The sequence below is a fragment of the Apostichopus japonicus genome, chromosome 14 (genome assembly GCF_037975245.1).
Source record: "Apostichopus japonicus isolate 1M-3 chromosome 14, ASM3797524v1, whole genome shotgun sequence".
Lineage (NCBI taxonomy): Eukaryota > Metazoa > Echinodermata > Holothuroidea > Aspidochirotida > Stichopodidae > Apostichopus > Apostichopus japonicus.
In genome coordinates this window covers 13,637,160-13,663,712 of record NC_092574.1, presented here as the reverse complement: position 1 = coordinate 13,663,712, position 26,553 = coordinate 13,637,160, and the positions used below count along the sequence as shown (strand labels likewise).

The window sequence follows — 26,553 nt, the reverse complement described above, 5'->3', positions numbered from 1 at the left end:
TATATATATATATATATATATATATATATATATACATATATATATGTATATATATATATACATAAATATATATATACATAAATATATATATACATATATATATACATATATATATATATATACATATATATATATATATATATATATATATATATCAATTTTGCAGGCTGTACTCTCTTATATGGCTACATGCATGCAGATCTTATAGACTTATAATTGTTTGCATGCATGGTCAACATTGTCTGATGTTAGAAACATAAAATTGAAATGAATTTCAATAGCACTCAATATATTTTTTCTACATATTTACAACAAATCAAGGACAGCACGAATGTACATAAATATAAACAATTTTAAAACAAAATTAAATAGTATAAACAATCATCAGTTTTACAAAACATTTATATTTAAATATTGTTAACTAATTAGAGGAGATTTGTCAGAAGCAATCAGTTTTATACAAACAAAAGAACACCAAGCCAAAAACCAATGCCAACAACACCATCCACATATTTCCCTCCACCCCCCCCCTTACCCATCCCTCTTCCCTGTCCTCACACAAACAAAGAGAAATATAAACTGCTGTAGGTACTTCTGGAGTAAAACAACACATTAATTAAGATTTTGACTTGCATATGGAGAAATTTCGCTTAAGCTTAAATTTAGTTTTATACTTAATAACATGGAAAAAGGAGACTTAAGAAGTAAAGCATTTAATGGACTTATTTTTAAATGAGAATTTAGTATCCAGCCGCACAATCAATAACATTATTTATCAATAACAATTCCGAAAAATAACTTTAAATGGTTAATTCTGGTGAATCGCGGACAATGTGACATTTCTCTTAACAAGAAAAATATTCCACATTGTTTGATTTAATATCCCATCTCAATACCCTTGTCCCTAACTCGAGATATGGGTGATTGCATGTAACCTGTTTTGATTGGTTAAACCATCCCTGCCCCCCCCTACAGGGAGTGGATCACATCAGTGGTCTGTTAGGTCATCTATGGTAGTTGTTCTTTAATAGCTTTGCTTTCCTATCATATATAATCTTCTCATTGCTGTATCATTGCTTTTACTTTTTGCTTAACGATACTTGGCAATGTCCTATATTCTTTTACATTGTGGATATGTGGTTTAGATATTATCTTCGTCGAATGAGGGGTGTGGGTGAGGTGGGGGTGGGGGTGGGGTGGGTTATGAGGTGGTCTTTTAGCTTATAAAGATTCAGCAAAACTTACAATAATTTTGTTAATCGATCGTCTCTTAATACATAACTGCATGCGAGTAGGTTTAACATGTTTCAATTATAAATCCATAAATGGAGTGTCACATAGCATATTTATTTCTAGGAAGAAAGCCCCCAGTTGATTAATCAAGGATAATTATATTCTGATTAATCTCTGATAATAAGATTATAATCATCAAAACTTTCTCTCTCTCCCTGTCTTTATAGCAAATGTCTTTATCTCAATAAACTTTAGCATAAATACCTCTTTTGGTCCCGAGAAACTACGTCATTTCTTCGCAGTAAAAGGAGACAACAGTGAAACGAGGCGATTTTTGAGAGAGAAAGAAAGATAGAGAAAGAGAGTGGGAGGAGAAAAACTACAAGTGAGCGAAAAACTTCTTGCTAAAATCCCTTCTAACCATGCATCCAAATGATTAATTTAGGTATTTCAAAATGTAAAATCGTAGGTTTGAATGTCTTCCTGCAGCGAATGTGTAGGAAAGCAATATGAGAATGCCTTAGGAGACATTAAATAATTCACGTGATTAAACTATGCCTGTATATAGGTAGGCTTTCGTAACAACTTTGTCACACGTTCGACAAAAAGCTAGAGGTAAAAGTATGCCAGGTCAATAAAAGATTTGTGGCAAGAAATTCGGTCATTGTAAAGAGCGCCACAGCCCCTTTGTTCAACGTAATAGTCTCCGCGACTGATATGTTTCTTGCGAGGCTTTTGAGTTGATATGTCTGGCGGACTGTTTTCGAGGGTTTTGGGTGTGGGCGTTGGGGCGTTGGGCATTGGGGCGTTGGGGCGTTGGGGTGGATGGAGTGTGGAGTGAGGGTATTGGGATGTATACTTGCCATGAGCACATAGGCTAGCTCAAACGTCTTGATGTGCGAGGCTTCCAATGACTACGTCAGTTTGGTAATTATTATTGTTGCTTAATATCTGATTTTCGTGGGTCGAAAAATGGACCTGACTATACCAGTAACTTTACTTGAAAAAATTTACAACATTTCGTCCCAGAATGAAGAGTTCAAGTGTAAAATTGTGAATAAGGTTTTATATTCCATTGTGGCATACATACACCTTACATACGATACAAATCACAGACAATGTGAAGGGTGACCATTGTGCATGGGCGCTTCAAAGCCGCCGGTCAAGAAATAATACTGTTGAAGGAATATACAGCAGCAAATGAATGTTACACATTTTTTCTTACCATCATATACCCATGCACCTTTTCTTTTTTATTATTGTTGTTATTTATTATTATTATTTTATTATTGTATTGTCAACGGCGATATTTACGAAGACCTGCATGTAACGTTACATATATGCATGATTACATGCAGGTAATATATGGGTTACGCTATATAGTTTATACATGTCAGTCCCAAACAGTCACAGATGTCTGTGATGTGTTATGTTTTCTGTTACCATTCTCTCCCTCTTTCTCTGTCCTTAGCAACGGTCACTTCCGTTCAAGTCAGATTCAAACTGCTGACGGGTTTTGCTTCTGATTGAGATGAGTCGGTATGGAGAGAGTATCAGTATCTACTCAATGGATAATTGATCGAATTAAAGTCCTCTTTAATGTAATAGAGTTGGTTCCGTTGCTTGCAGCTGATTACATATATCGCACAGTTTAGCACATAAAGTTGAAAAAGAGACCAAAGAAATAAAATGGCTATAAATAGTCTAGAGTCTGCATAATCACCGGATAGAACTAGGAGGTTCATTTCTTACTATTGTCATTATTAAACACAGTCTGATTTGGGGGCTAAAAAAGGAAACAGGATCTTGCCAATAACTGGACAATTGGTGACTTGATCTAAGTGTAAAAGTTAAAAGTTAAAAAAAAAAAGTCTTTTCTTAAAGCTTCATAGACGTGTGAGTAAAGACGGTTTAGAAACAGATTCATCTATATCATAATGACCGGATTTGCTACTAGTCTAAAATCGATCCGAGCAATATCAATTATTTATATTAAATTGTTATTATACTGTTAAGATCAATAAAATGCTTTAGTATCAATGTTGCCATAAACTAATAATGAAAGTTATACCCATGTACCACTATCACGTTCACTATCAAATATACTGTGAACACGAATGCTTCAACCCAATCCTTTCCACTTTGGCAGGCGCGTTAGACAGCCATTGTGGTGTGAGAGAGAAAAACCAATTTATTGTCCCCCATTTTAAGGTTCTTGCGTGTAAGCTTTTCCTGATATGACGTTACATGACAAACTGATATAGGCTATATGGGATCGATGAAGCCAACTGCCATTTAATTTTCCCCAGCAATAGAAATAAACTTCTAAACTCCCCACCTCCTCCTCAGTGACGTGCTCAGGGTTTTAAATCTGACGACGGGGGAAGGGGGGGGGGTCGATCTAAAAATCCCACGACTGATTTAGGGGTGGACAGGAACCTTTATAGAAGGGACAGATGACAATCCAGGATTTGATCAGGGAGGCGGTGTGGCGCCGGGGTAAGTTGAAGCTGACTCCAATGCAGAAGGGGGGGGGTCAGGGGTCGTCCTCAAGGACGACCAAATGAAAAGTTACACGTCAAATGGTGCATTCTAAGGAATACTGAAATGATAAATTAGGCCGTCTAAACGCAATAAACGTGGTCTAAGTAATCGACAACTGCATGTAAAGAAAACCCGATTGAAGGTGGTGTGGGGGTCGGGGGGGGGGGGTATCGCACACTACTGTCTCCCCCTCTAAAGTTTTTGACCCCTTGTCGAATTATGAACGTTTGCTCATATTCGCGGCTTTGTATATCATTTACAGTATAACTGCTATATATATATATATATATATTTATATATATATGCGTATACCGTATACTCAGTTTCTCGTATATAAAGTATATATATAATGCCACGCTCAAAGCATATAACTGTAATGTAATGGTCTTTAACCACCTGTACATTAATTTTCCATTTCTAGACAATTATACAGTATACACGAAGAAGCGTAACCATTTGGCCCTTAAGTTTTGGTATTAATTTATTTCACGTGTCCTACAAAACCGTTTTTCATGGATTCAAAGTGACATCCTGAAGAAAATGTCACCAATGCAATATTTATCCACAACATTCCAGACAATTTAGATCATAAAATGCCCTAAACTGTTTTTTTTTTCTTTCTTAGCTCAAAAAGTGGCACTTTGAATTCAGATAGATTGGCTGTCTTTAGAGGAAATTGAGATAAAACGGTGACTTTTAAAGAGATTGGCAGATGGTAGGCAATATGACGCTCTTGTGAAGGCATGGTTAAAATATTCGACACACTTCTTCTATACTTGATAATGCTTATCTTAGCATCCTACTTCTTACTTCCAACCTACAAATATTTATTCTAATGTTTTAAGGAAACACGCATACATTTCGTCGACTCATCCAAAATGATGATGTCATTGACTCTGACGGCCACCTGAAACATAAAAAAATATGAGGAGGAAATAGATCAATTATAAATAAAACATGCCCGGATGTTTAGTCAGACTGACGGTTTTCAACATTTTGATATTAATTCAGATGTCACGTAGCGATCCCTTTAAACTTAAACTGTGGCAAGATAAAATACCTTCTCGAGGCTCTTGGCGAAAAATACTGTGAAGATGAATTAATTGATAGACTGTCTACTCGAAAAAGTTTCAACAAGTAATCATAGTTTCTCAGTTTACAAGGGGAAATGTACGTCAAGAAAAAATTGACTTACAATACGCTAGTATCTAAATCTAGATTTCTTAAAAGCCAAAGACTCCCTGGATGGATACGGTCGAGAGCGCAAAGACGACAAAGGCTGCGTGAAAGGTGACGAACAAATTTCTACATTATGTGGGGGGGGGGGGGGAGGGAGGGGAGAGCAGGGGGGGGTTAGTGGGGCTCAAGTCTTGATTCGGATCCTAACTGCTTTAGGGTCCTACGATTCAGTAGCATTTCGCGGTATTTTGTATATTTCTTTCCGTATAGAAAGGATTTTAAACGAAAGTGTATTCTACGTCGGTTGTTTTTCTTTTCTTGCCAGGTTCTCTCTCGGGTGACTTTTCTTAAATAGTATAGCTATCCCTCACTCCATCCTTTCAAGGCAGGAAGTTTATAACATCAAGCAAATAGTTTCTAAGAAGTAGGGTTTTTAAGCATTTTTTTTTTAAATTTTCTGACTAACTCTAAAAACAAAGAAGAAGATAAAGCTTAAGATGGAGAAATTCCAGACGATTATTCAGACAGTTCAATGGGTAAGTATTGACTAAGCCATTGAATGTGCATTAAAGGTCGATTCCAACAGAAATTGTACGAAACAAGTGTTTTGGCATTTACGGATTCATTCTAGACCGAATTTTAAGCCCTAGAGTTCCGGAGATACTGTTTCTCTCCCTTGATGTCGCAAGAGTACTAGGGACGGGATGCGAGTTGAGGTTCGTAGGATCAACGGTCGGCCAGAAGCGTATTACGTGACGTGTGCATGTGTGAATCCTTGCCTACCGCTATAGAGGCCCTAACCACTCTTTGCGACCTGATATGTATGCAGTGTATGTGCTCTCACTATATATAACTCGAAAAGGCGTAATTCCCCTTCCGTACCCATCTCCCCCCTCCCCCACACACATAAAAATGTGTCTACGGAAGCTTGTAAGTACCATAACAATGATAAATAACATTTTTGAATAACGTATTGAAACAGCGCCACTTTTTGCTTTGCACACTATGTAAATACATATGTACACAGGTAAGTTTAATTATGTCAGCTACTAAAGGAACCATTGAGATATGCACAGAAAACTCAAAACAGAAGGGGCAATAAGGACCACAAAAATTAAGAAGTAAACAGACTACTTTGTATAATTGTTTTCCTTGTAAGGAAGAGTAATGCTCATACATATCCAAAGTTTAAACAAAAAATGTTACTGCAACCCGTAGAGTATTTCGTCTTCCTTTATAGGTCACTTAATGGTCTAATTAAACCCTCCTCTAATCATAGGAAACACGTTCCTCTAGGGACCCTATAGGTAAATGTTTTTTAGCATGCAGTATGCTAAACGTTGGGGCAGTTAGTGCTACAGATAAGCTTTAAACCTTACCAAAGTACTTACACACATGTTAATTATGCACAGGCTCACTATAGACTATATATATTTCTCAACAGACGCGAAACCCCCCCCCCCCAAAAAAAAAAATATAAATAAATAAATAAATAAAATTAAAACGGCCAATGCTTTGATTTCAGCCATGGTATTATGTTAGGATTGTGAATTTGCTCGGATGGTTCGCCTATACTAAGAATGAAACAAGCAAAATCTATTTGCCTCAAAATACCCGTCGTATTGGAAATAGTTTTCCTATAGTAGAAGTTTAATTACTGCATCCCCCTTTTTCAAGTTAGAAAGAACCAATAAAGAAGAAGTAGAACATATACGTGATATCCTTCTGATAAAATTACAGCATTAATATATCAAATTTGTGTTCTCAATTGCGTTTTTAAAGCAACTATAATCTTGATAAATTTGAGCTATTCTCTTCAAGGTACACATGTATACCCTCCAGTGGAGGGTGGGTATAAATGGAGGGGAGAAATTTTTGTTAAAGGTATCGCACCACAATTAGAGTAGTGCACGTCCGCCTGAGAGGTTAACCATTGTCGGAAAATAGCCCTAAATTGACCTACTGTGTTGATTTTTTTTAAATTTTCTGAGTCATCATCATTCTTTTTGATGCTCGGATGTCGAAGAGCATGAAATAAACTACTGACGATCTAAAAATCTGACGGATTGAAGGTGATTTAAGGTATTTCAGAAAATCTTGGGTGAAACAAGAAGATTCCTCAGCGACAGCTGGCAGATGGGAAGGGGGAGCACTATGATAAACTTTGAGCTCTTCTAGTTAAAAATCTAAACAAACAAGGTGGCAAAAGTTGAACGTTTTATGATAGCCCAAGCCATTAGCTATTATATGGTTGATAGGACATGTCAGTTGAAAACTTCTATCTGTGCTCTATCGGCCTTGGAAAGTGACGAGTTTAATGTGTAAGTCAATGGGAGCAATTAATTGTGGTGCGGTACCTAACATGGAGGGTGCTAAGATGCAAGATGGTGCTATATTTTGGAACTCTTGAAATAATGTTAAAGAAGTTTCGAGTTTTGATTGTACAGCAGATATTTGTTATAATGTTTATGTACTAAACACTACGATTTGTATTGTATTATCTGCAGGGCCGTCATAGGGAGGGGGCATGATATCCCGTTATTTTATTCTGGGGTCGGAAGAGGGGGAGGGGGGGGGGATGGAGGGACTTTAGTATACGCGGTTGCTCAACTGTCTGAGGGTGCCGTATATATAGTGATCGGAGTCTTCATTGAAAGGAAAATGACGCTAACTGTATTCACATTACACGGTAGGGCAAGTGACGGTAAAATTGTCGGAATTGGCGATCAAATCACAAATTTTGTGATACAGATTTTTCTAAAGGTTTGGATTAGGCCTCACATATTTAACGGTTGGAATAATGTGTGCCATTAGCCTATATTCGAACGCTGTAAGCTAAATGAAATGGGATGAAAAGGGGTAGCATAGTTAAAAGTGAACTCTGGACTGTTGATTCGGGATCAACCTCTCAGGCACCACACGGAGAAGAGTATCGACACAAACAAGCAGGTGACCGGCTTTAATTAAGAACAGGCACAAGGGGGTGCACAAATGTACAGTTTAACCTTAATCGTCCATGTCCACCTTATTTGCATTTGGAGTCGACAGGTACGTTGGGGGCTCAGAAAAAGTTCGAAAAAAAGGAAGACAATAAAGGGGGAGTGGATTAGAGGGAGGGTTGGAGAGAGGCGTTTAGGTGAGCATGTCTAAAAACGACGCCTTTTCAAAGGGACTCGTGATATACTCACGTGACTTAACATCACATGTATGATGATACGGTTACAGTCTCGATGTCAGACGATTATGGGTTAAGACATACTCAATTATGCATATTACACTAATAATATGTGATAATAATTGCGCTGTTACGTCAACTGAGTATCAGCTAATCCATTCGAAAGGGAATAGATATGTCACATGATCTATTAATTTGAGGTCAAAGGTTAAGGGAGCGATCTACACACGTGCACTATGTACTGTTTCATTGATGTTTTGAGGAGTGAGCCCGATGTCGAGGACAGAATGTACACTGACAAACGAAAAGATACATAACATACAACACGAGATTCTGATACGTCGTATTATCTTATTACGTGATGTGTGCAGTCAATGTATAACAATAAAACTACCGTAGTAACCATATAAACAATCACAGCAGCTTTCCTAACATCATACGTCCGTACATCATACGACCAAAAAAAAATTGAGCGCAGGTGGTTTGATATCAAACAAACCATAGCAACAAAGGTGACAGTGACATTTAAAAGCGACATATTGTTCGATAGCCTGTAGGCATAAATATGATTATGAGTTCATTTATTACAGCTTAGTTCGTATTGTTACTAGTAAGGCCTCAATATTTAAATTTTGAGTGACAAAAACACATGATAATTTCAAACATGGAAAGCATGAGTGGGTTTATTTTATGGAAGTAGCATATATACTTGGATACGTGCACTGTACACTAATTTGCACCTAACCAATGCACCATAAAATACAACGAATGGAAAACGAAAATATTACTGTGGGAGGGGAAGGGGTGGGTGGGAAGGGGAAGGGGAAGGAGAAGGAGAAGGGAAAGGGGTAAGGAAAGAGGAAGAGGAAGGGGAAGGGGAAGGGGAAAGGGAAGAGTAGAGGGGATTGGTTCCCATCTCCATCGTCAGTCGTGGAATAAAAGTTCTGTCGTGAGATGTTTTACAATTCAAGAGCATTTATTAGCACATTTATAGTCTTAATATGCCTCCGAATACACCAGTTGACGTCCTAAATTTTTAATTATTTCCGGGGAGGACCCACCCACACCCCTACACTCTAATGCCACTACGCCTACATTTCAAATATCCTTTATCCGCCTCTCGCGCTTCTGTAAAGGTCCATGTCCCTGCCAATAACAGTTGGGTAAAGTTACAACCTCCCCCCCCCCCTTTAAAATCCCGTGCGTGGCACTTAGTTGGTATCAGTTTGTTCTGAAAACATTGGCTATTTTATTTTGTTTGAATGAAATTTCACGGAAAGCCTTTTTAAAATACGCCAAAGATTTGTCCTCAATCCGTTGTTGCTATATTACAGAAACGAGTTTAGTCGGAGCATAAAATTAGGTTGTTAGTTAGTGCATGCATGAAATTCAATCAAGACTATTTTATCGCGGAACTAAGCTCTCTGACCTTTACGACATTAACGATAGAGTTTTGCTGACGCTTCTGGGAAGCAATCAGTGGAATTACCTAGCAACAACTAGCGGCTCTAACATCACCCATTACAAATGAAATTTAGTCTCTCTAAACTAGCGCTTGTTGTCGATTTGCAATCATCAGATGATAATATCTCTTGTAATAAATTACACCGGATTTGAATAGAAAAAAGATCATTACCAAAAAAAAAAAACACAAGAAAGCTGCCCAATTAAGTGAATCAGTTCGCTGCGTTAAAGATACTTGATTAAGACCATGGGTACTATAAATTAAAATTCAGCGCTGGGCCGGATGCAGAGAGAAATTAGTTTTGTCAAGACTCTCGAAACACAAACAGACAAATAGCAACTTATCTATGAGCAAATTGGTACCAAGATCCATCAATTTGTTGTGATGTCCGTTCGTGCAGTGAACTCATCGATCGTTTAGACTAGTACGATCGAATACACAATTTTAGGTCAAATTCTGAATATTCATCGAAAAAACTGACCAATCGGAACTCAGGTATGATATTCAATTGTTTATAATTTATCCAAACAGAGGCTATACAGTTTCTTATCATTTACAACCTTCGATAAATTGGACTGATAGCAATATCTTTTTTTAACGGTTTGCAACATATCACAAATAATTTTGAGTCAAAAGTCATCATTTCTACTTGAAAGGGGCAAAAAAGAAAACGAACAAGAAAATCTCCACCAAATATTGTGTAAGGACTGGTAATGTGTGCAGTTGGTAATGAGCGCAGTTGGTAATGAGTGCAGGACTTGAACTGTTTAAGTCACTGGTTATTCTCTTCCAATTTTACACGTTCACAAATCATTTGTTCTTCACATATTATTTATATTTTCCCACTCACTTTTCTCTTGTTGATTAATGGTTTTTGGTTTATTATTTGCTGTTGTTTTATCATCTTAAAAAAAGAGAGAAACAAAAAAAAGGGAAGAAATATTGGCTACAACTGGATTCGAACCAATGCTCATCGGATATTATAACACGTAGCCTACAGGAAATCCTTTTTTTCAAGGTGTACGAGCGTTCGACAGATATATCAGGTAAATTTCACACTGCGCAACGGATCTTATAGTATTGACGGTATAACTTTTCCATATGCATTTGATTGATCCTGTCTAACCTTTCTCCATTTTGTCTTTTTTTTTGTGAGAAAATTTACGACACCTGCAGAGAAGAAGAGAATGAGATCGAGGAATATAACTCAAATGACCGATATTTATCTCAGGGTGGTGTTGATACGAAAGTGAAACTTATTCCTTTAGGAGGAATGTTTTTTTTTTTATAATCTTGAAATTTTCATGGAAATAATGTTCTTGTGTGGGAAGAGATATCTAACAGAGACATAGAGATGGTGCAAAATATGTGCATAGATGTCTACTGAGTGTACAGTTACAGAATACAATTACAAATACACAATTAAGGAAAAAATGTATTTCCAGATCTACACATTAATTGAGTTCTCAACATACAGTGTCAGATTTGTAGACCTACTACGATTTCAAAAGTATATGAGTACGAGTAAAAATAGAATTCCTCTTCGTATGAGCTCGCAAATATCCATTCGAAATATTATATGTAAAAGATATCTAACCTGTACTATGCGTATATGAGACTAGGAAATACGTTGTTTTGTTCATGGAAGTACACTTTCCATCGGATATGCTCTCCAGGTTATACATTAATGTGGTAATAAGGTGGGAAGACTATGTAAATAGCTAGCTTTCAAAATGGCGCTGTTCCAACCCCGCCCCCCCGAACATATTCACAGCCCAACAAAACAAAAAACATCGATATATTTATTGTAAAGTTTCTCGATTTGAGATTTCGTGGTTTGTGGTTAATAACAGACTCATGCGGTCTCTCTGTCTCACTCTCTCTTTCATATCCCTGTCTATCCTCCTCCCCTAACCTCGCCTCCCCGCTCCGAACTCTCCGCCAATAGTATACTATACCCCTCCACCTAACTCCCCACTTATATATCCTATAGTGGCACCACCGTATTCCACATTTATATTGTTCCCATTGACACAACCGTACTACTTATGACTACTTGTGGCAGCACCATATATACCCCATCTATAGGTCCAAGTGGCACAACTTCACCCGCTTCCTATAGTTTATAGTATCACCACCACAGGCTCACTATCCACTTATAACTTTCCCTAGTGGCACCCACCACACACTCTACCTATCGTTCCAAGTGACACCACCATATACTTCCCACTTATATAGTTCCAAGTGGCAGTGAAAAAAAGACGAAAAAGAAGAAAGAAAATAGTTCTAAAGTCAATTATAACTGAAGCTGATTTGAACATATCTCGCGATTCATTACAAGTCTTATAAATTTTCCATTTTATTTTCGACCTATTTCCTGTTATTGCTTTACTATATATGATGGCTGTAAGCACAATTTTAATCTTGATATGTCAGAGTCCAAGGACAATCGGATAAAAACAAATAAAGTTTTCCGGTTTTCAAGATATTCAGTTTCATAAATATGCTATTTCTCTGGAATGTCCACTTAAAGGCCTAAATTGGCCACGGCGTCGGTTCCTTGGTGCTTGTCTTATACTATTACTTAAAATTAATCCATTGATTTAGAAGTTCAACCAAAAAGCTCAACCATTACAAGTTCTTTGAACTTGATACAGACAACAGAGCACCCTTGGGTGACATCCAACACCATTTGTCCTTGACAGAGTTTTAATCTATTGTAAACATGTTATTTGAGACCACAGACTTCTCATGTTTTCCTATCTAGTTTTGTTTGGTATCATAGAGCTGACCCGGGTGGTATGTTCGTTAGACTAAGTAGTCCAGCCACTTTACTTGATCAGCCTCAGATATTTAATAGAATCATTTTTCTGACTGAGTACTAAACATAATATAGAAATACCACCTGGACTAATCAGTGTTTCTTAACGGTCTATAAGATATCAACACTAGTTCATCTATGCCTTTAATCTCATTCACTTAATAGCACACAATATCCTGGTGCCATTCGTTCAAGTTGTTCAACAATTTGAGTAACTTTAAGCTATAACAATCGAGTGAGATGAAACATATTTCACTGACGTTTTAATCTTTCAATCTTTCTGTCGGACCGTTTGATCCGTCCGAACTTGACTTCCAATAAATTGTCGAGCCTGTGCAGCGTTAAGGGACGTCCTATTGATATAATTAACAAATCTTGCACTCTCTCCCTTTGATGTTATAGCCAGTGAACTTTACGGCGTAGGTCATAACAAACACACGTATAACATAACACATTCTGCGAAATGGATCATGAAAGAGAATCTTTAGCATATGGTGCTTTTTGGGAAACGTTTGAAAAGTTAAGTACGCTCACCTATAGAGAGACAGAGCGTGCAAATAAAGAAATGGATGTGTTTTTCTCTTCTAAAATATCCCCTTCTCGATTTTGAGGAGGCCACTTATAGATTACACGAACCAACTGTAAACTTTTCAATGACGTAATAACTACGTATCAGTGACGAAAGTGATGTTCCTTTACTTGTATAAATATGTATGCTATATTTAAACACATTTTCTTCCACAAATTTGACATTTAGGAATGCTAATTCTGATCACCTTTAAGGTGGAAACAGATGTAAACTTCCAAAGATGAAATTTAGGACAGACACCTACGTAAAATAATCAACTTCACTGAATTGTTAGTTTAAATCTTCTAGATAAAGTGACTTATTTTCTTACTATACGCCATATTAACAATAAGCTGCGGATACTGTGAGGATTTTTTGAATGCAGATCTGATACAATATAAACTGACCTATCCGATATCGCATGGGGCGCCAGTTAATTCTAAATTTGTAGTAAAGTTAGGCTGTGTAGTTAAGTATGAGGAGTTTGAGGTAGGCAAAGAAAAACAATGCATCTGAGTTGCTTATGACTATATTGCTCCTGGTGCATTCTTTATGTTGCAAATAATGCCAGAACTTTCGTTTATCTGTTTCAGTTTGAACTTATTCCCTACGGTGGTCTTGGAGGAACACACGCCATGAATTATATACCGATAAATCAATTTTATCAATATTTATCAATATGTATATATATATATATATATATATATATATATATATATATATATATATATATATATTGTGATTATACCACATGCACCTCTACGGTTCGTTAAAACCAATGTTTTTGACTGTAGTGGATGTCAGTGTCTTAGACGTTGAACAAGCATTTCTTAGGACTGCTGTTTTCGAGAATAATGTAAATTATACATGAGAGTATATTACTCTCAACACAAACACGCACGCATAAGTACCTCGTAGACAAACTACATTCATTACTCGGAGTTATATTACGGAACTATTTACAAGATGGCGCCTCGCTTATGAATTTGTGAAATTGATACGTTGAAGAACTTAGGGAATATAATGACCAACGGATGATGCGTTCATATGCGATGTAAAAAGATGTAAAAGGGTCGATCGAGTGAATTTGGGACATTTGAGGGGCCTTTTATACATAGATCTACATAAACAATAGTCTAAACATTCTTATGTTGAAGAAGAAGAAGAAGAAGAAGAAATAAATAACTAAAAACTACACAATATGGTTTATTTACGAGGTTATGGTCATCCCATGAGACCATCGACTACTTCTTATCTCTTTATACGTGCGCAAAAGTATTTCGCAGCTTGGTCCTGCTATAGCATGTTACTACCCCAGCCTGCTACTTTAAAATGCGGTTACTGTTCTGCTCGTTCTATATCAAATAACTGTACATGCTATGCTGTTGCTACATGCTTCTGACAAATGATAAGCTATTGCGACTGTCGTTGTTACTATACAACTGTTATGATATTATTGTTGAATTGTTACCGATATAATGCTAATGTTACATCAGCAATAATTATGGTTATGTTAATGCTATGATAATGTTAATACCAATACTAATAGCAATTGTAATACTTATCTTAATGATAACGTTAATACTAATGGTAATGATAATGTTAATATACTACCGCTGTAATAATGATAATAACGATGCTAATAATAATACTGTCGATACTAATTTTAATACATGTAATGATAATGTCAATACTGATGCTATGTTTTTAATGGTTACGTACTGTTGCTAATGTTTAGGTCAATAATGTTACTGCTTGTGAATATTATAATGTTAATGCTCGTTACCAATGGTACTGTTACTGTTAATATTAATGCAATTATAATATTAAGTTATAATGGTATGTTGATTTATAATGTCAATTCTAATGCTAATGATTAATACTTACACGTATGCTACCTATCTCGTTAATTCTATAATGCTAATGATATTTTGAATACTATAAGCTAATTGTAATGTTAATTCTTATGCTAATGATAGAAGGCATATTAATACTTATGCTAATGATAGATCTAAAGTTCTAATATACTTGTTAATACCCAGAAATTGGTATAATGTTAATGCCAATGGTGATACTATTACTAATATATAATGCTATTGTAATTATGCTAATATATCATGTTTTTATATATTTATACTAATGATTATGATCATAGTTTTTGAAATAGTAAAACTTATGCAGAGGTACATTTCCAATGGAAACTAAGCTCATTTTCATTATCTATGTTTAAATCTGTATTTATGCTAGAACTAAACCTAATACTTACATTACCTTAACACCGATGTTAATGTTGATGATTTCGGTAATTATAATTCAATGAATATGCATTTCTTATGTTAATGATTATACTCATACCATGTCAATATTTCTGACTATATAGTATAGTGTTATATCACCACTGTGCTCCCATCTGCCGTTATATCATACCAAAACGAGAGACGATATGTAATCGTTGATAACCTGCAGGGGGTAAAGTTGTAAACCATATTACGCCCTCTTCTTAATATTCCACTCGCTCAACCCCTTCCAGCAATTTTATCTTCAATTCCCCCCCCCCCCCCGATCGCACCAAGCGCTCTACCTGTGCCTTCAAGACATTTTAACAGTTGTCAGAACAATTCATTGGCAGAAGCTCTCGTCTTGGTGATATATTATCTCCTCTAGATATATTATAAAAGCTATTAGAAGAAATATCGCTACAGTTGGAAATAAATATTATAATATATGATAGAAAGCTTTTTAGCCAATTTTCTTGGTTAAGTGGGTGAGACAACATTCCACTTATCAAATAGAAGGAAAAAGGAGAGTAACAATATACAGTTTAACAAAAATAAGCAAATCAGTGATTTGCATTTCGTTAAATTTTTTTTACCTTGTTTAAAATGCATTCTTTCCCAAGAGAAAAAAACTGATCTTCAGGCTTTAGAAAACCTGCGTCAAGAAGTATTTCTTTGTTGTTGTAAGAGATGGTTGTTCACCTTTACAACCAACACAGTTTATTCCTCTCTTTCTAGACAGACATTGCAAAAGAATGGTCCAGGTTTTCACTTCATTAGCGATTTCCTCCTCATTCGAGAGATATTGAACAATGCGTATAAGCACTCTGACCATATAGTCTATATATACATTCAGGGGCGGTAACTAGGACTTTATCATTCACGAGGTGAGGCCCTGCAGGGGTGCTTGAAGTCGACCTCCCTTTATTTAGGTGATTCCTTCCCAGAAGAAATAAATTAGACGTCAAATTGTCCATATCTAAAATGTTCATATCTAAAGCATAAATTAGATGTATAATTAGGTCGGAAGATTGTACATTTGTTGTTAAAGATTTTTGATGACGCTAAAAAGAGGAAGGGTGAGGGGGCGGGGAGGGGGAGTGGCAAGGACTAGAAAAATAAATGTTTAGCCTGTTGTATTTACTGTCTTAAAGCAGCGGCGATTAATAACGATTGCATAATAGCGATTTATTAACGCTTGATACTAACAATTAACTAACAATTGGTAAAAAACATTAATTAGTAATTGGTGATAAAGATTAATTATCAATTGCCAGTTATTCTTTGAGTAGCTTAACTTGCTCTTGTAACCAACAATTAACGCTTCTAACATTACATTTGTCGCCCAGACACTTTTGATAAACATGACATTCATTTAAATACCCCAAAAAAAAAGAAAAAAAAGGGTAAACCATAAAAAATCGTGACGTCTTCCTTACTTGACACGAAAACCTAAAAGATCCCATGAGCTGAATTGTAATTGTGTAATAGTGTGGAAAAATATTAGTAGATTGAGCGAACATGAGGATTTGAAACCCATAGCTTGCCTCGTCATTAGCTTATATTATTAAGATAATTGTGCTCTCCTACACACGTCAGACAATCTTTTCCATTTGCAAGATATCGCAACCTATTAGTGATATCTAGAGGCTGGTAGCTTGTCCAATATGTGAACATCTTAGTAAGCTATATAACAGGAAGGTAAATATCTCATTTTCCTTTTCGCTTTGGCGTCCCCAATTTTCAGAATGAAAATCGAATTGTTATGTAGTTGTTATGTTATTATATAGTTGTTCTATATATATAGGTATATATATAGTTATAGATATAGTTATATTTAGTTATATAGAGTTATATATATAGCTATATATTTATATATAGTTATATATATAGTTATATATAGTTTTAAATATAGTTTTATATATTAATTTATATATAGTTATATATATAGTTATATATATAGTCATATATAGATGCAGATCCCTGTTGTGCCTCAGATTATACACCCAAACCCTCGGCCGCCCATCTGCACATCAGAGGCGTATAACAAAAGGTGGTTGAAGCGGTTCATTGAACTATAGGTCCCCCAATATCCAAGTGGCCTAAAAGGGTTGGTTCTGACATTTAAATCACAACTGCACAGTCAAATAAGATAGGCAGACAGAATGTTCTTTTTTTTATAATTATTATTATTGTTATTATTATTACTATTTTTTATGCATGATGTAGAATTGGGAAAAACTTGAAGGACGCCACCAACTGAATCTAGGTCTCTTTATTTACGTTAACCGATTCACTGCAAACGAGAACAAATTAAACCAAAATAAAATAATAAAATATACAAGAAAAAGATACATTAAGACATACAGAAATACTGTCACAAACGGCCTTCCTAAGATAGATGGACGATACCATAACGGACTAGAAACACACACGATATAGTGACTAAAATACAAGTAAAGCGATGTACACTCACGTAAGGTAAAATACAACAAAAGAAATTAACTAGAGTAAGGACAAGAGCTTATGAACGCTCCGGGAGGGGTTATGATCTTGCACACATATATATACAAGCTAGGTAACGCACAAAACCTAGGCCTACGACAACAATAGTGCAATGTAACTTATCCTAAATGGTTAACAGTGCAACCGTAAACACAACTTAAATTACTTATTTATCTTAACTACACAAATGTCAAATCATATCAACTACACCGTAATTCTTACCGAAGTTTTGTGGCCTTTAAAAATAATCCCTCATCTACAGATAAAATGCATAAGAACCAAAAAAGAACTTTAAAAGGTAAGCTTTAACAACACGCTTAAGGCGTTAGTGTCGCCATGTTGTTTCTTAAAGAAAAACGTACAAAACCCGTCGAGCGCCCTCCCCTATACCTTGAATCTACCCTGCAACATTCCGGCCCTTTAATTGTAACATCAATTACACAAACTGGTAGTTCCACTTAAACGCGGAAGCATAAGAACATAAAATTAAAGAAAATAACCAAACCCAAATAAGAGTCGATTTGAATTACAAACATAACATAGTGTCCTTTAGCCACCACCCAAAACATAATATAACGGACAGGATCCTAAGAGAACTGGTGGGAAAAGGGGTAGTTACTCTTCCCTTCACATTCTAGCAACAAACATAGCTTATGGATTGGTCTTTCCAGTGTTGAGTGTTGTGTTTTGATGCAACAGGATCTGACGTGGCCCTTACTGTCAACTTTGGTCTCCAGCACACGTCCCAACAACCAGCTGTTCCTTGGCAGAGATTCGTCAACGACAGAAACGACGTCCCCTTTCTGGATGTTTCTTTTAAGCGAGAACCATTTTTGCCTCTTCTGCAGTAGTGGAAGATATTCCTTGCGCCATCTTGCCCAAAATAAGTCTGCAAGATATTGGACTTGGCGCCATCGCCTGCGGACGTAGACATCCTTTCTGTCAAATACACCTGGCGGCATCAACGCACAGCTCCTCATGGTCAACAGCATATTTGGCGTCAACGGCTTAATGTCCTCCGGGTGGGTGGAAACAGTAGTTAGGGGTCTCTCATTGACTACGTTTTCAATCTCGCACATTAATGTAGCAAGACCTTCGTCATCAAGTCGCATGGTCTGTTCCTTTAAGATGCCGTTCATAACTTTCCTAACAACTCTTATCATAGCTTCCCAAATGCCACCAAAGTGGGAGGCGGCAGGAGGGTTAAACTCCCATGTGATACCTCGCTGGGCCAGCCAGTCAGGGATGTCGCTTTTGTTCCAAGCCTTCAATGCTTCTCTCAAAGTTCTCTCCGTACCAACAAAATTGGTACCATTATCGCTTCGAATGCTACTTATTGATCCTCTCCTGCACAGAAATCTTCTCAGCGCATTCAAGCAGCTGTCACTGTCAGCCGAGTGCAGGATCTCAAGGTGTATGGCCCTTGTGGCTAAACAAGTGAGTATGAGTCCATATCTTTTGACTACACTCCTTCCTCTTTTGATCTCAAATGGACCAAACATGTCAATACCGGTATGATCAAATGGCGGCCTGTCACTTGTTACCCTTTCAATTGGTAGAGCAGCCATCTTTTGTTCACCTCTTTTGGCTTGGTACTTTCTGCATATGGTGCATTTGCCAACTATACTTCGGATGATAGTTCCGGCACCGACTACCCAATAATTCTTCCACAGTCTCACGAGGATGGCAGACTTGCCCATGTGACCCAATGACTTGTGCGTTTCCAGAACTATAAGACGGGCAACTGGTGAACTCTTAGGTATGACTATCTGATGCTTGGTTTCTTCAGGTAAATCAGCCCTTCTCAATCTACCTCCAACGACAATTAGACCACCTCGCAACATGGGGTCTAGTGTTCGCAATGGACTTTTCCTCATCACTGAGTTGATTTCTTTCTCCGAACCACTGGTTAGGGCTTTCAACTCTGCCTCAAAGTGCCTGTTTTGCTCATGGGAAAGAATGAGCGTTTCTGCAGCCTTCAAATTATCTACAGTCAAGTGGCAGCAAACAGATTCAGACCGGCATCTCGCTCGCACCTTCTTCGTAAATTTGATGACTGTGCCCACTACTCTTTTGAGCTTGGAGTAACTCGAACACCTATCAATCAAGTCGTCAACAAAGCAGGCATGGTTTCTTTCGACGACCACATTACACACTCTCTTTAACTCAGGGTCGTCGTCTATCGATGCAATATGGTCTTGTGGGGTGTACCATTCCTCACTTGACCGATACAGGAAATCTGGTCCATTTGTCCATCTCTTATTACTGAGGAAATCATCAATGCGTTGGCCTCGGGATGCTTCATCGGCTGGATTGTCATGAGTGTTGACGTAATGCCACTGGTTGATATTTGTGAGATCCAAGATCACCGACACTCTATTGGCGACAAATGCTTTGAATCTGCGAGTGTCGTTGCTAATGTACTTTAGTACAGTCTGACTATCAGACCAGTAGAACACTTCTTTCACGTCCAGCTCAAACAAGATCATACTGGTAAGGCGTGCAGCCATTGTAGCAGCTGTCAACTCGAGGCGAGGAATCGATGTGTACTTCAAGGGGGCGACTCTGCTCCTAGCAAATATTAGTGAAACCTGTAGATTGCCCTCTTTGTCCTTTTGACGAAGGTAGGCACACATACCATAACCCGTATCACTGGCATCAGAGAAGACATGCAGCTGTCTGTCAACAACCTCAGCAAACAAATCAGACTTCACACATCTTTGGACACCCCATTCCTTCAGTCGCTCCAACTCGCACAACCAACGCTGCCAAATCTGCAGGGAAGCATCATCGATGGGTTCATCCCATCCCAAACCCTTGCGACATATATCTTGCAGTAGCATCTTTGCTGGCAACACAAAGGGAGCTACAAATCCGAGAGGGTCAAAGAGAGAACATACAACAGACAACAGGCCTCTCCTTGTGTGATCCCTTTTCACAGGTGTTACTTCAAACTTTAGCATATCAGTCTGCGGTGACCACTGTACACCAAGGGCACGGCTGATTGGAATGCCCTGCTGGTTGAGATCTAATGACTTCAACTCTGGAGCTCGATCGTCGCTGGGGATAGAGGCTAGTACCTCCTTACTATTCGACATCCATTTCGTGAGTCTGAACCCGCCTTGAACACACAGATCAGTCAGGCCCTTTGCTAATGCCATGGCCTTGGAACTGTCTGAAGCTGTTGCCAGACAGTCGTCTACGTAAAATGAATCCCGGATAGCCTTCCGTACATCAGGACTATATTTGTGTCCATGGTCTTCTCCTGTCTTCTGAAGTGCCCTGTTGGCAATGGCCGATGATGATATGGCTCCAAAGAGGTGACGGGTCATCCTGTAAATCTTTAATTCTTCTTCTTCATTGCTCCTCCACAGAAATCTGAGGGCATCACGATCCTCAGGTGGTACAACAACTTGAAGGAACATTCCTTCGATATCGGCCATGACCGCAACTTTCTCTTCCCTATACCTGAGAAGAACACCCACCAGGCTGTTTGTGATGTCCGGCCCTTGTAGAAGTAGGTCGTTCAGGGAGACGCCGGCTTGTTTGGCTGCACAATCGAAGACGACCCTTACTTTGCCTGGTTTCTTGTCACTGATAACGGGATGGTGGGGAAGATACCACTCCCTACCCTCGTACGAGGTCTCACTAACTTGTTCCATGTAGCCACGATCGTACATCTTGTTCATGAACTCTACATACTTAATTTTCAGCTCTGGGTCTCGTCGAAACCGTCTTTCTAGCATTTCGAACCTCTTCCTAGCTTGTCCTTTGTTATTGGGTAGGATCGAATTTGGATCCACCCATGGCAAGGGAATGACATAACGCCCTCCTACCAACTCGATACCATCCTCGATAATCTTGACAAATTTCTTATCTGCTACTGACATCCCAAGTCTCTCTGTTCCTTGGCTCTCAGGGAAGTCTACCTTTGTGGCTTGTTGGACCAATTGGGTCAATTGATAATGGTCCTCGACTGCTCTCGCCTCTACTCTGTTTACGGTGTGAGTATTCAAGGACGAACCTGGTCTCACAATGCTCCACGGGATCCAACCCAGTAGAGAACGTTGGGCAAAGGGTGAGCCATGCGGCCCTGTAATCATCTCAAGTGGTGTATACGCATCGGCAACGGCGTTCCCTATCATCAAGCCGATATCTGCATTAATCTGTCTCAGTGAGACCTTGCCCCTGAGATGGTCCCAGGCATCAACATCCTTTTGCGTCGGTATGTGTTCTCTAGTCACAGGGAGGCATTCCTTGGTGTAGACATTGGGCAGCTTGATGTCTCTGCCCCCATCCAAGTTACTGATCGCCAAGTTAGAAACTATGCTGGTTTCAAGAGTATATGGCGCAGCCATAGTTTCAATTGGTATCCTTGCTCTTCGTCCTCCAACACCTAACTGTTGTCTTAGTTGATCTGTGCAAAAGGATATGCTCGAACCCGGATCTAAGAATGCATATGTCTGCAGAGCCCGGCCGTTCTTTAAGGACTTAACAACCACTGGGATTATAGCCATCGTGCACAACCCATCATTAGTTCCACACGCCGACGCAACTTCTTTGGACTGACTTACTTCTCTCGTTACACCTGGCAGATCATCTCTGTGAAGCTCTGTAGGGTGTCGTTTCTGACACTTAGTGCATTTCAGGCAATTCTTACAAAACTTGGATCTATGACCCGACTTAAGGCATCCAAAACAAAGTCCCCATTTTTGAACCCACTTAACTCTATGGTCAAGCGTCGCCTGCTGGAATTGCTCGCAGACCACAGATTCATGATCTCCCTGGCATAGGTCGCAAGAGATAGGCTTTGGCTGTATTGTGGCACAGGATTTCTTGTTGGATGATCTCTGATACTGGTATGAGACAGTTTCATTAGCATGGCAATCAAACGTTGGGATGTTGGCCTCTTCTGCCCTTTCAGCAATAAACTTGGCAAACACCTCAAAAGAAGGGAAATGGCCTTCGTTGTTGTTGTACTTCATAATAACTGTCCGCCATTTGCTTTCGATGTACAAGGGTAGCTTAGCAATTATCTTGTAGTTTTCCTGGGGGTAGTCTAGGATCCCCAAGTCATGAATTGACCCTTTAGCTGCACATATTTCATCAAGGAAATTCGATAACCTCTTCAAACCAGCAGAATCTCGCCCGTTGATTTTAGGCCAATTTTCCAGCTTTCCTAGAAATGCACGGCTGATCACAGCATCCCCTCCATACCAATAATGCAATTTCTTACGTGCCTTGTCATATGCAACACTATCTTGCATAAGCAGGTAGCCACTTATCATGGTGAGTGGTTCCCCCTCAAGGTGTTGACTAAGTAGGTTCAGCTTCTCAGCAGCGGTGTTCGCTCGTGATGCAATGAGGTTGTCGAATGTACTGATCCACATTGGATATTTCAAAGGGTCACCTTTGAACTGCTCCACTCTTATGGGAGGCAGTCGAAATGAGTTGACTAACTCTCTCAGCGTGTATTGGTGTTCTTCTTTAACCACCGAAGTTGGACGGGGCATTGTATCGAGGAATCTTGTGACACCGTCATTGGGTCCATCTTCAGGAATCTCATCTAGAACGAACGAGGTTGACCCTTTGTCTTCTTCCTCATCCGATTCGTCTTCCCCACTTTCATCAACCACTTCCAGTAGTACCTTAGTCTTCTCCATCTCTTTCTGGAGCTTCAATCTTTCCATCTTCAGTTGGAGTTCCCTTTCCTTAAACTCCAGCTCAATCTTCTGCATTGCTAGTTGTCGTTCCAACTCGAGCTTCTCGCTTTTCTTTGACATGCGAGTAGAACACTTGTTGCTCTTTATTGATGATCGAGTGGAACCTTTTCCAATTTTAGCAGCACAGGAGCTGGCCTTGAGGTTTCCTTTTGTGTTGGGAGTTCCCTTACTGGTAGCATCAGGTAAGCTTGCTGACTTCCTTTGATATTCTTTGCCTGATCTTGTTGCCATATTGAAGCTCAGTAGGTGAGAAAAACTTTGTGAATGATGTAGAATTGGGAAAAACTTGAAGGACGCCACCAACTGAATCTAGGTCTCTTTATTTACGTTAACCGATTCACTGCAAACGAGAACAAATTAAACCAAAATAAAATAATAAAATATACAAGAAAAAGATACATTAAGACATACAGAAATACTGTCACAAACGGCCTTCCTAAGATAGATGGACGATACCATAACGGACTAGAAACACACACGATATAGTGACTAAAATACAAGTAAAGCGATGTACACTCACGTAAGGTAAAATACAACAAAAGAAATTAACTAGAGTAAGGACAAGAGCTTATGAACGCTCCGGGAGGGGTTATGATCTTGCACACATATATATACAAGCTAGGTAACGCACAAAACCTAGGCCTACGACAACAATAGTGCAATGTAACTTATCCTAAATGGTTAACAGTGCAACCGTAAACACAACTTAAATTACTTATTTATCTTAACTACACAAATGTCAAATCATATCAACTACACCGTAATTCTTACCGAAGTTTTGTGGCCTTTAAAAATAATCCCTCATCTACAGATAAAATGCATAAGAACCAAAAAAGAACTTTAAAAGGTAAGCTTTAACAACACGCTTAAGGCGTTAGTGTCGCCATGTTGTTTCTTAAAGAAAAACGTACAAAACCCGTCGAGCGCCCTCCCCTATACCTTGAATCTACCCTGCAACACATGGCTTTGTGTCAAGTACTGTTTAGATGAAGTAAGGATAAAGGACTCCAGTTCTCACTCTTGAACTAGGGCTCCTGGAACTCTTACCTACACCACCAGCTAAAGGTTCTAGGGTAGGGTAAAAGTATAATGGATGCATGTAACAGTTGTGATTATTATCACTCAGTTGGGATCATTCTTTACATACTTTCATGTCATGCCCCTCAAGATACTTACATGGTAACAGTATGAGCAGTATGAATAACCTGTTTCCATTAGATAAATGCAAGAAACTGTACGCAATGTCAGTAAAAGTACTTTGAAGCGTTGCATTGAAGTATCGTATCAATTGTTACAGAGAATAAAACGTTTGTGGCTACTGCGGCACGAAATGTCCACAATATATTATTTGTAACCTTGGCATCCTGAATAACCTAAATAACTTGGCACCCTGAATAACTTAGATAAAGAAACAAAGACAAAGACTATTTAAAATCTCATGACTATGAACTAGTTGTCATGAATGGTCAAAATAGCTCCTGGATATTTTCAAAATGTTAATTGCCTCTTTTCCAATTAGCTTAAGCACTTCTTAAACAAGCTGGACAAATATTTAAAACTAACGCTATAGTTACAAGTAAACATCCAGTCTTGGGTAAACATTGGAGACAACGTGGACCAATTTTCATAACTTTGCCCCCAAATTGGTTGAACACATAAAAATAATGGAATAACAAATACTGGCATAACCTCTAACCATAGGGTCACATACAGGCCCGGATTATCCAATAGGCCGCCTAAGAAGAAAATGGGGACCTACGAAGAAAATGGGAGCCTATGAAAAAACCATCGAGTGTGTAAAAACAATATATCTTTTTTGCTTTGTGTGTGTGTGTCACTTCCAGAAATCTAGGAAGTATTTTAGCCAAAACAATTCTTTGTGCGGTACTACGCACCAACCCATGGTGATGCTTCGCTTGGATATTGTCGAAGAATTGCTACTTTCAAGCCTTAGCAGGCCTAGCGTCTAGGGCCTACGAAACACTTAACCCTGGCCCGGTCACATAGTAAGATCAAACAGTTACAAATCTGAATGTAAAGGGTTTAAAATATAGGTTCGAGAGAGGGTCAGGTTGTTGGGCTTCTCCGTCCAAGTTCTACTTGGTTACATTGCTACATAATTTGGACGTGTAAGTTTATTACGTTCCTTCAAGGAATAACGAAGTCGGAGATTCAAAATTTATTCATTACAGAGCTTGTACAGGGAGGTATACCTGGGTCCTAAAAATCAATTAATTTACATGACTTTATATAATATTATTATTACGGTAATAAACATTAATCAATTATCTTCATCAATATTAAATATAGTGATTTGCAATTGCGGAGTGGTCGTGGTTTTATCAGTAGAAGACAATTAAAAACAAACGTTGTCCATGTGACATATAACATGAAAAATTATTGCAAATGTATTTTCTCCCAAAAAATAAAAGAAATAAATTTCTATTTTTTTTTTAATATGTTGGGAAATAGAACGTGTTATTACAAGGGGATAGTTGGATGCCCGGTTTTGTTTTCCTTCAAGAGGTGCAGCAACATTTCCCTTTTTTGGTCATCTTTCCAAAATGGTCGGGCGATTTAAAAAGTAATCGTGTGCCCTTACGTTTGGGGTTCCCTTTAAGGCGAGATTAGTTTGTATTTGTGGTAGTTATTAAGCGTGAACAAAAGGGTCAGAGAAAGAGAGAGGGGGGGGGGGGGATTGCATAGGTATGGCTGTAAGGGTAGAGCTTCGATAATGGTTTACATCCTTTACACGTTGGCAAATATCTATGTTTTTTTCCAACTCAATTGCTTTGGTCTTTGGTACTGAGTAGGGTTCGACGCTTATTCGAACGGCTTCAAAATACAACATTATCTAATTAAATTGACTGCTATTTTGAAATATGGAAGATTGGATTCGTCGAGTGTGTAACAACACTCGAGAATATAGTTAGCCCATTGAATTCATACCTGGTCCTCTTGAGTTTATCCTCTCTACTAAGTCCCTAGCCAGAATGTCGCAATTTGCCTCATGAACGCGATGCTCAGGCGTATGAAAATGTTGAGCTACCGAAAATCCCTGCCT

General features: G+C 38.3%; 2 protein-coding genes and 1 long non-coding RNA gene across 4 annotated transcripts in view; 1 reads left to right on the top strand and 2 right to left on the bottom strand.

Annotated features, from left to right (window-relative positions):
• LOC139979493 (protein FAM114A2-like) overlaps positions 1-26,553 on the top strand; it is a 314,900-nt gene that overhangs the window by 104,294 nt on the left and 184,053 nt on the right. The gene's annotated exons all lie outside the window — the stretch shown is intronic.
• LOC139979919 (uncharacterized) overlaps positions 1-26,553 on the bottom strand; it is a 38,607-nt gene that overhangs the window by 2,093 nt on the left and 9,961 nt on the right. The window contains exon 2 of the long non-coding RNA XR_011797395.1: positions 1,498-1,527. This is a non-coding gene — a long non-coding RNA (uncharacterized lncRNA). The remainder of the gene's footprint in view (positions 1-1,497; positions 1,528-26,553) is intronic.
• Positions 17,489-24,443, bottom strand: LOC139979868 (uncharacterized). Of its 2 annotated transcripts, none has more exons than XM_071991041.1 (2): positions 24,261-24,443; positions 17,489-23,829 (listed from the first exon to the last, which is right to left on the bottom strand). In XM_071991041.1, exon 2 carries the CDS (start codon positions 23,718-23,720, stop codon positions 18,354-18,356), a length of 5,367 nt encoding a protein of 1,788 aa, XP_071847142.1. In that variant the 5' UTR covers positions 23,721-23,829; positions 24,261-24,443; the 3' UTR covers positions 17,489-18,353. The 2 variants fall into 2 exon arrangements, 1 of the variants encoding a protein (XP_071847142.1); XR_011797381.1 differs by having other exon boundaries at positions 17,491-17,557; positions 17,989-24,443.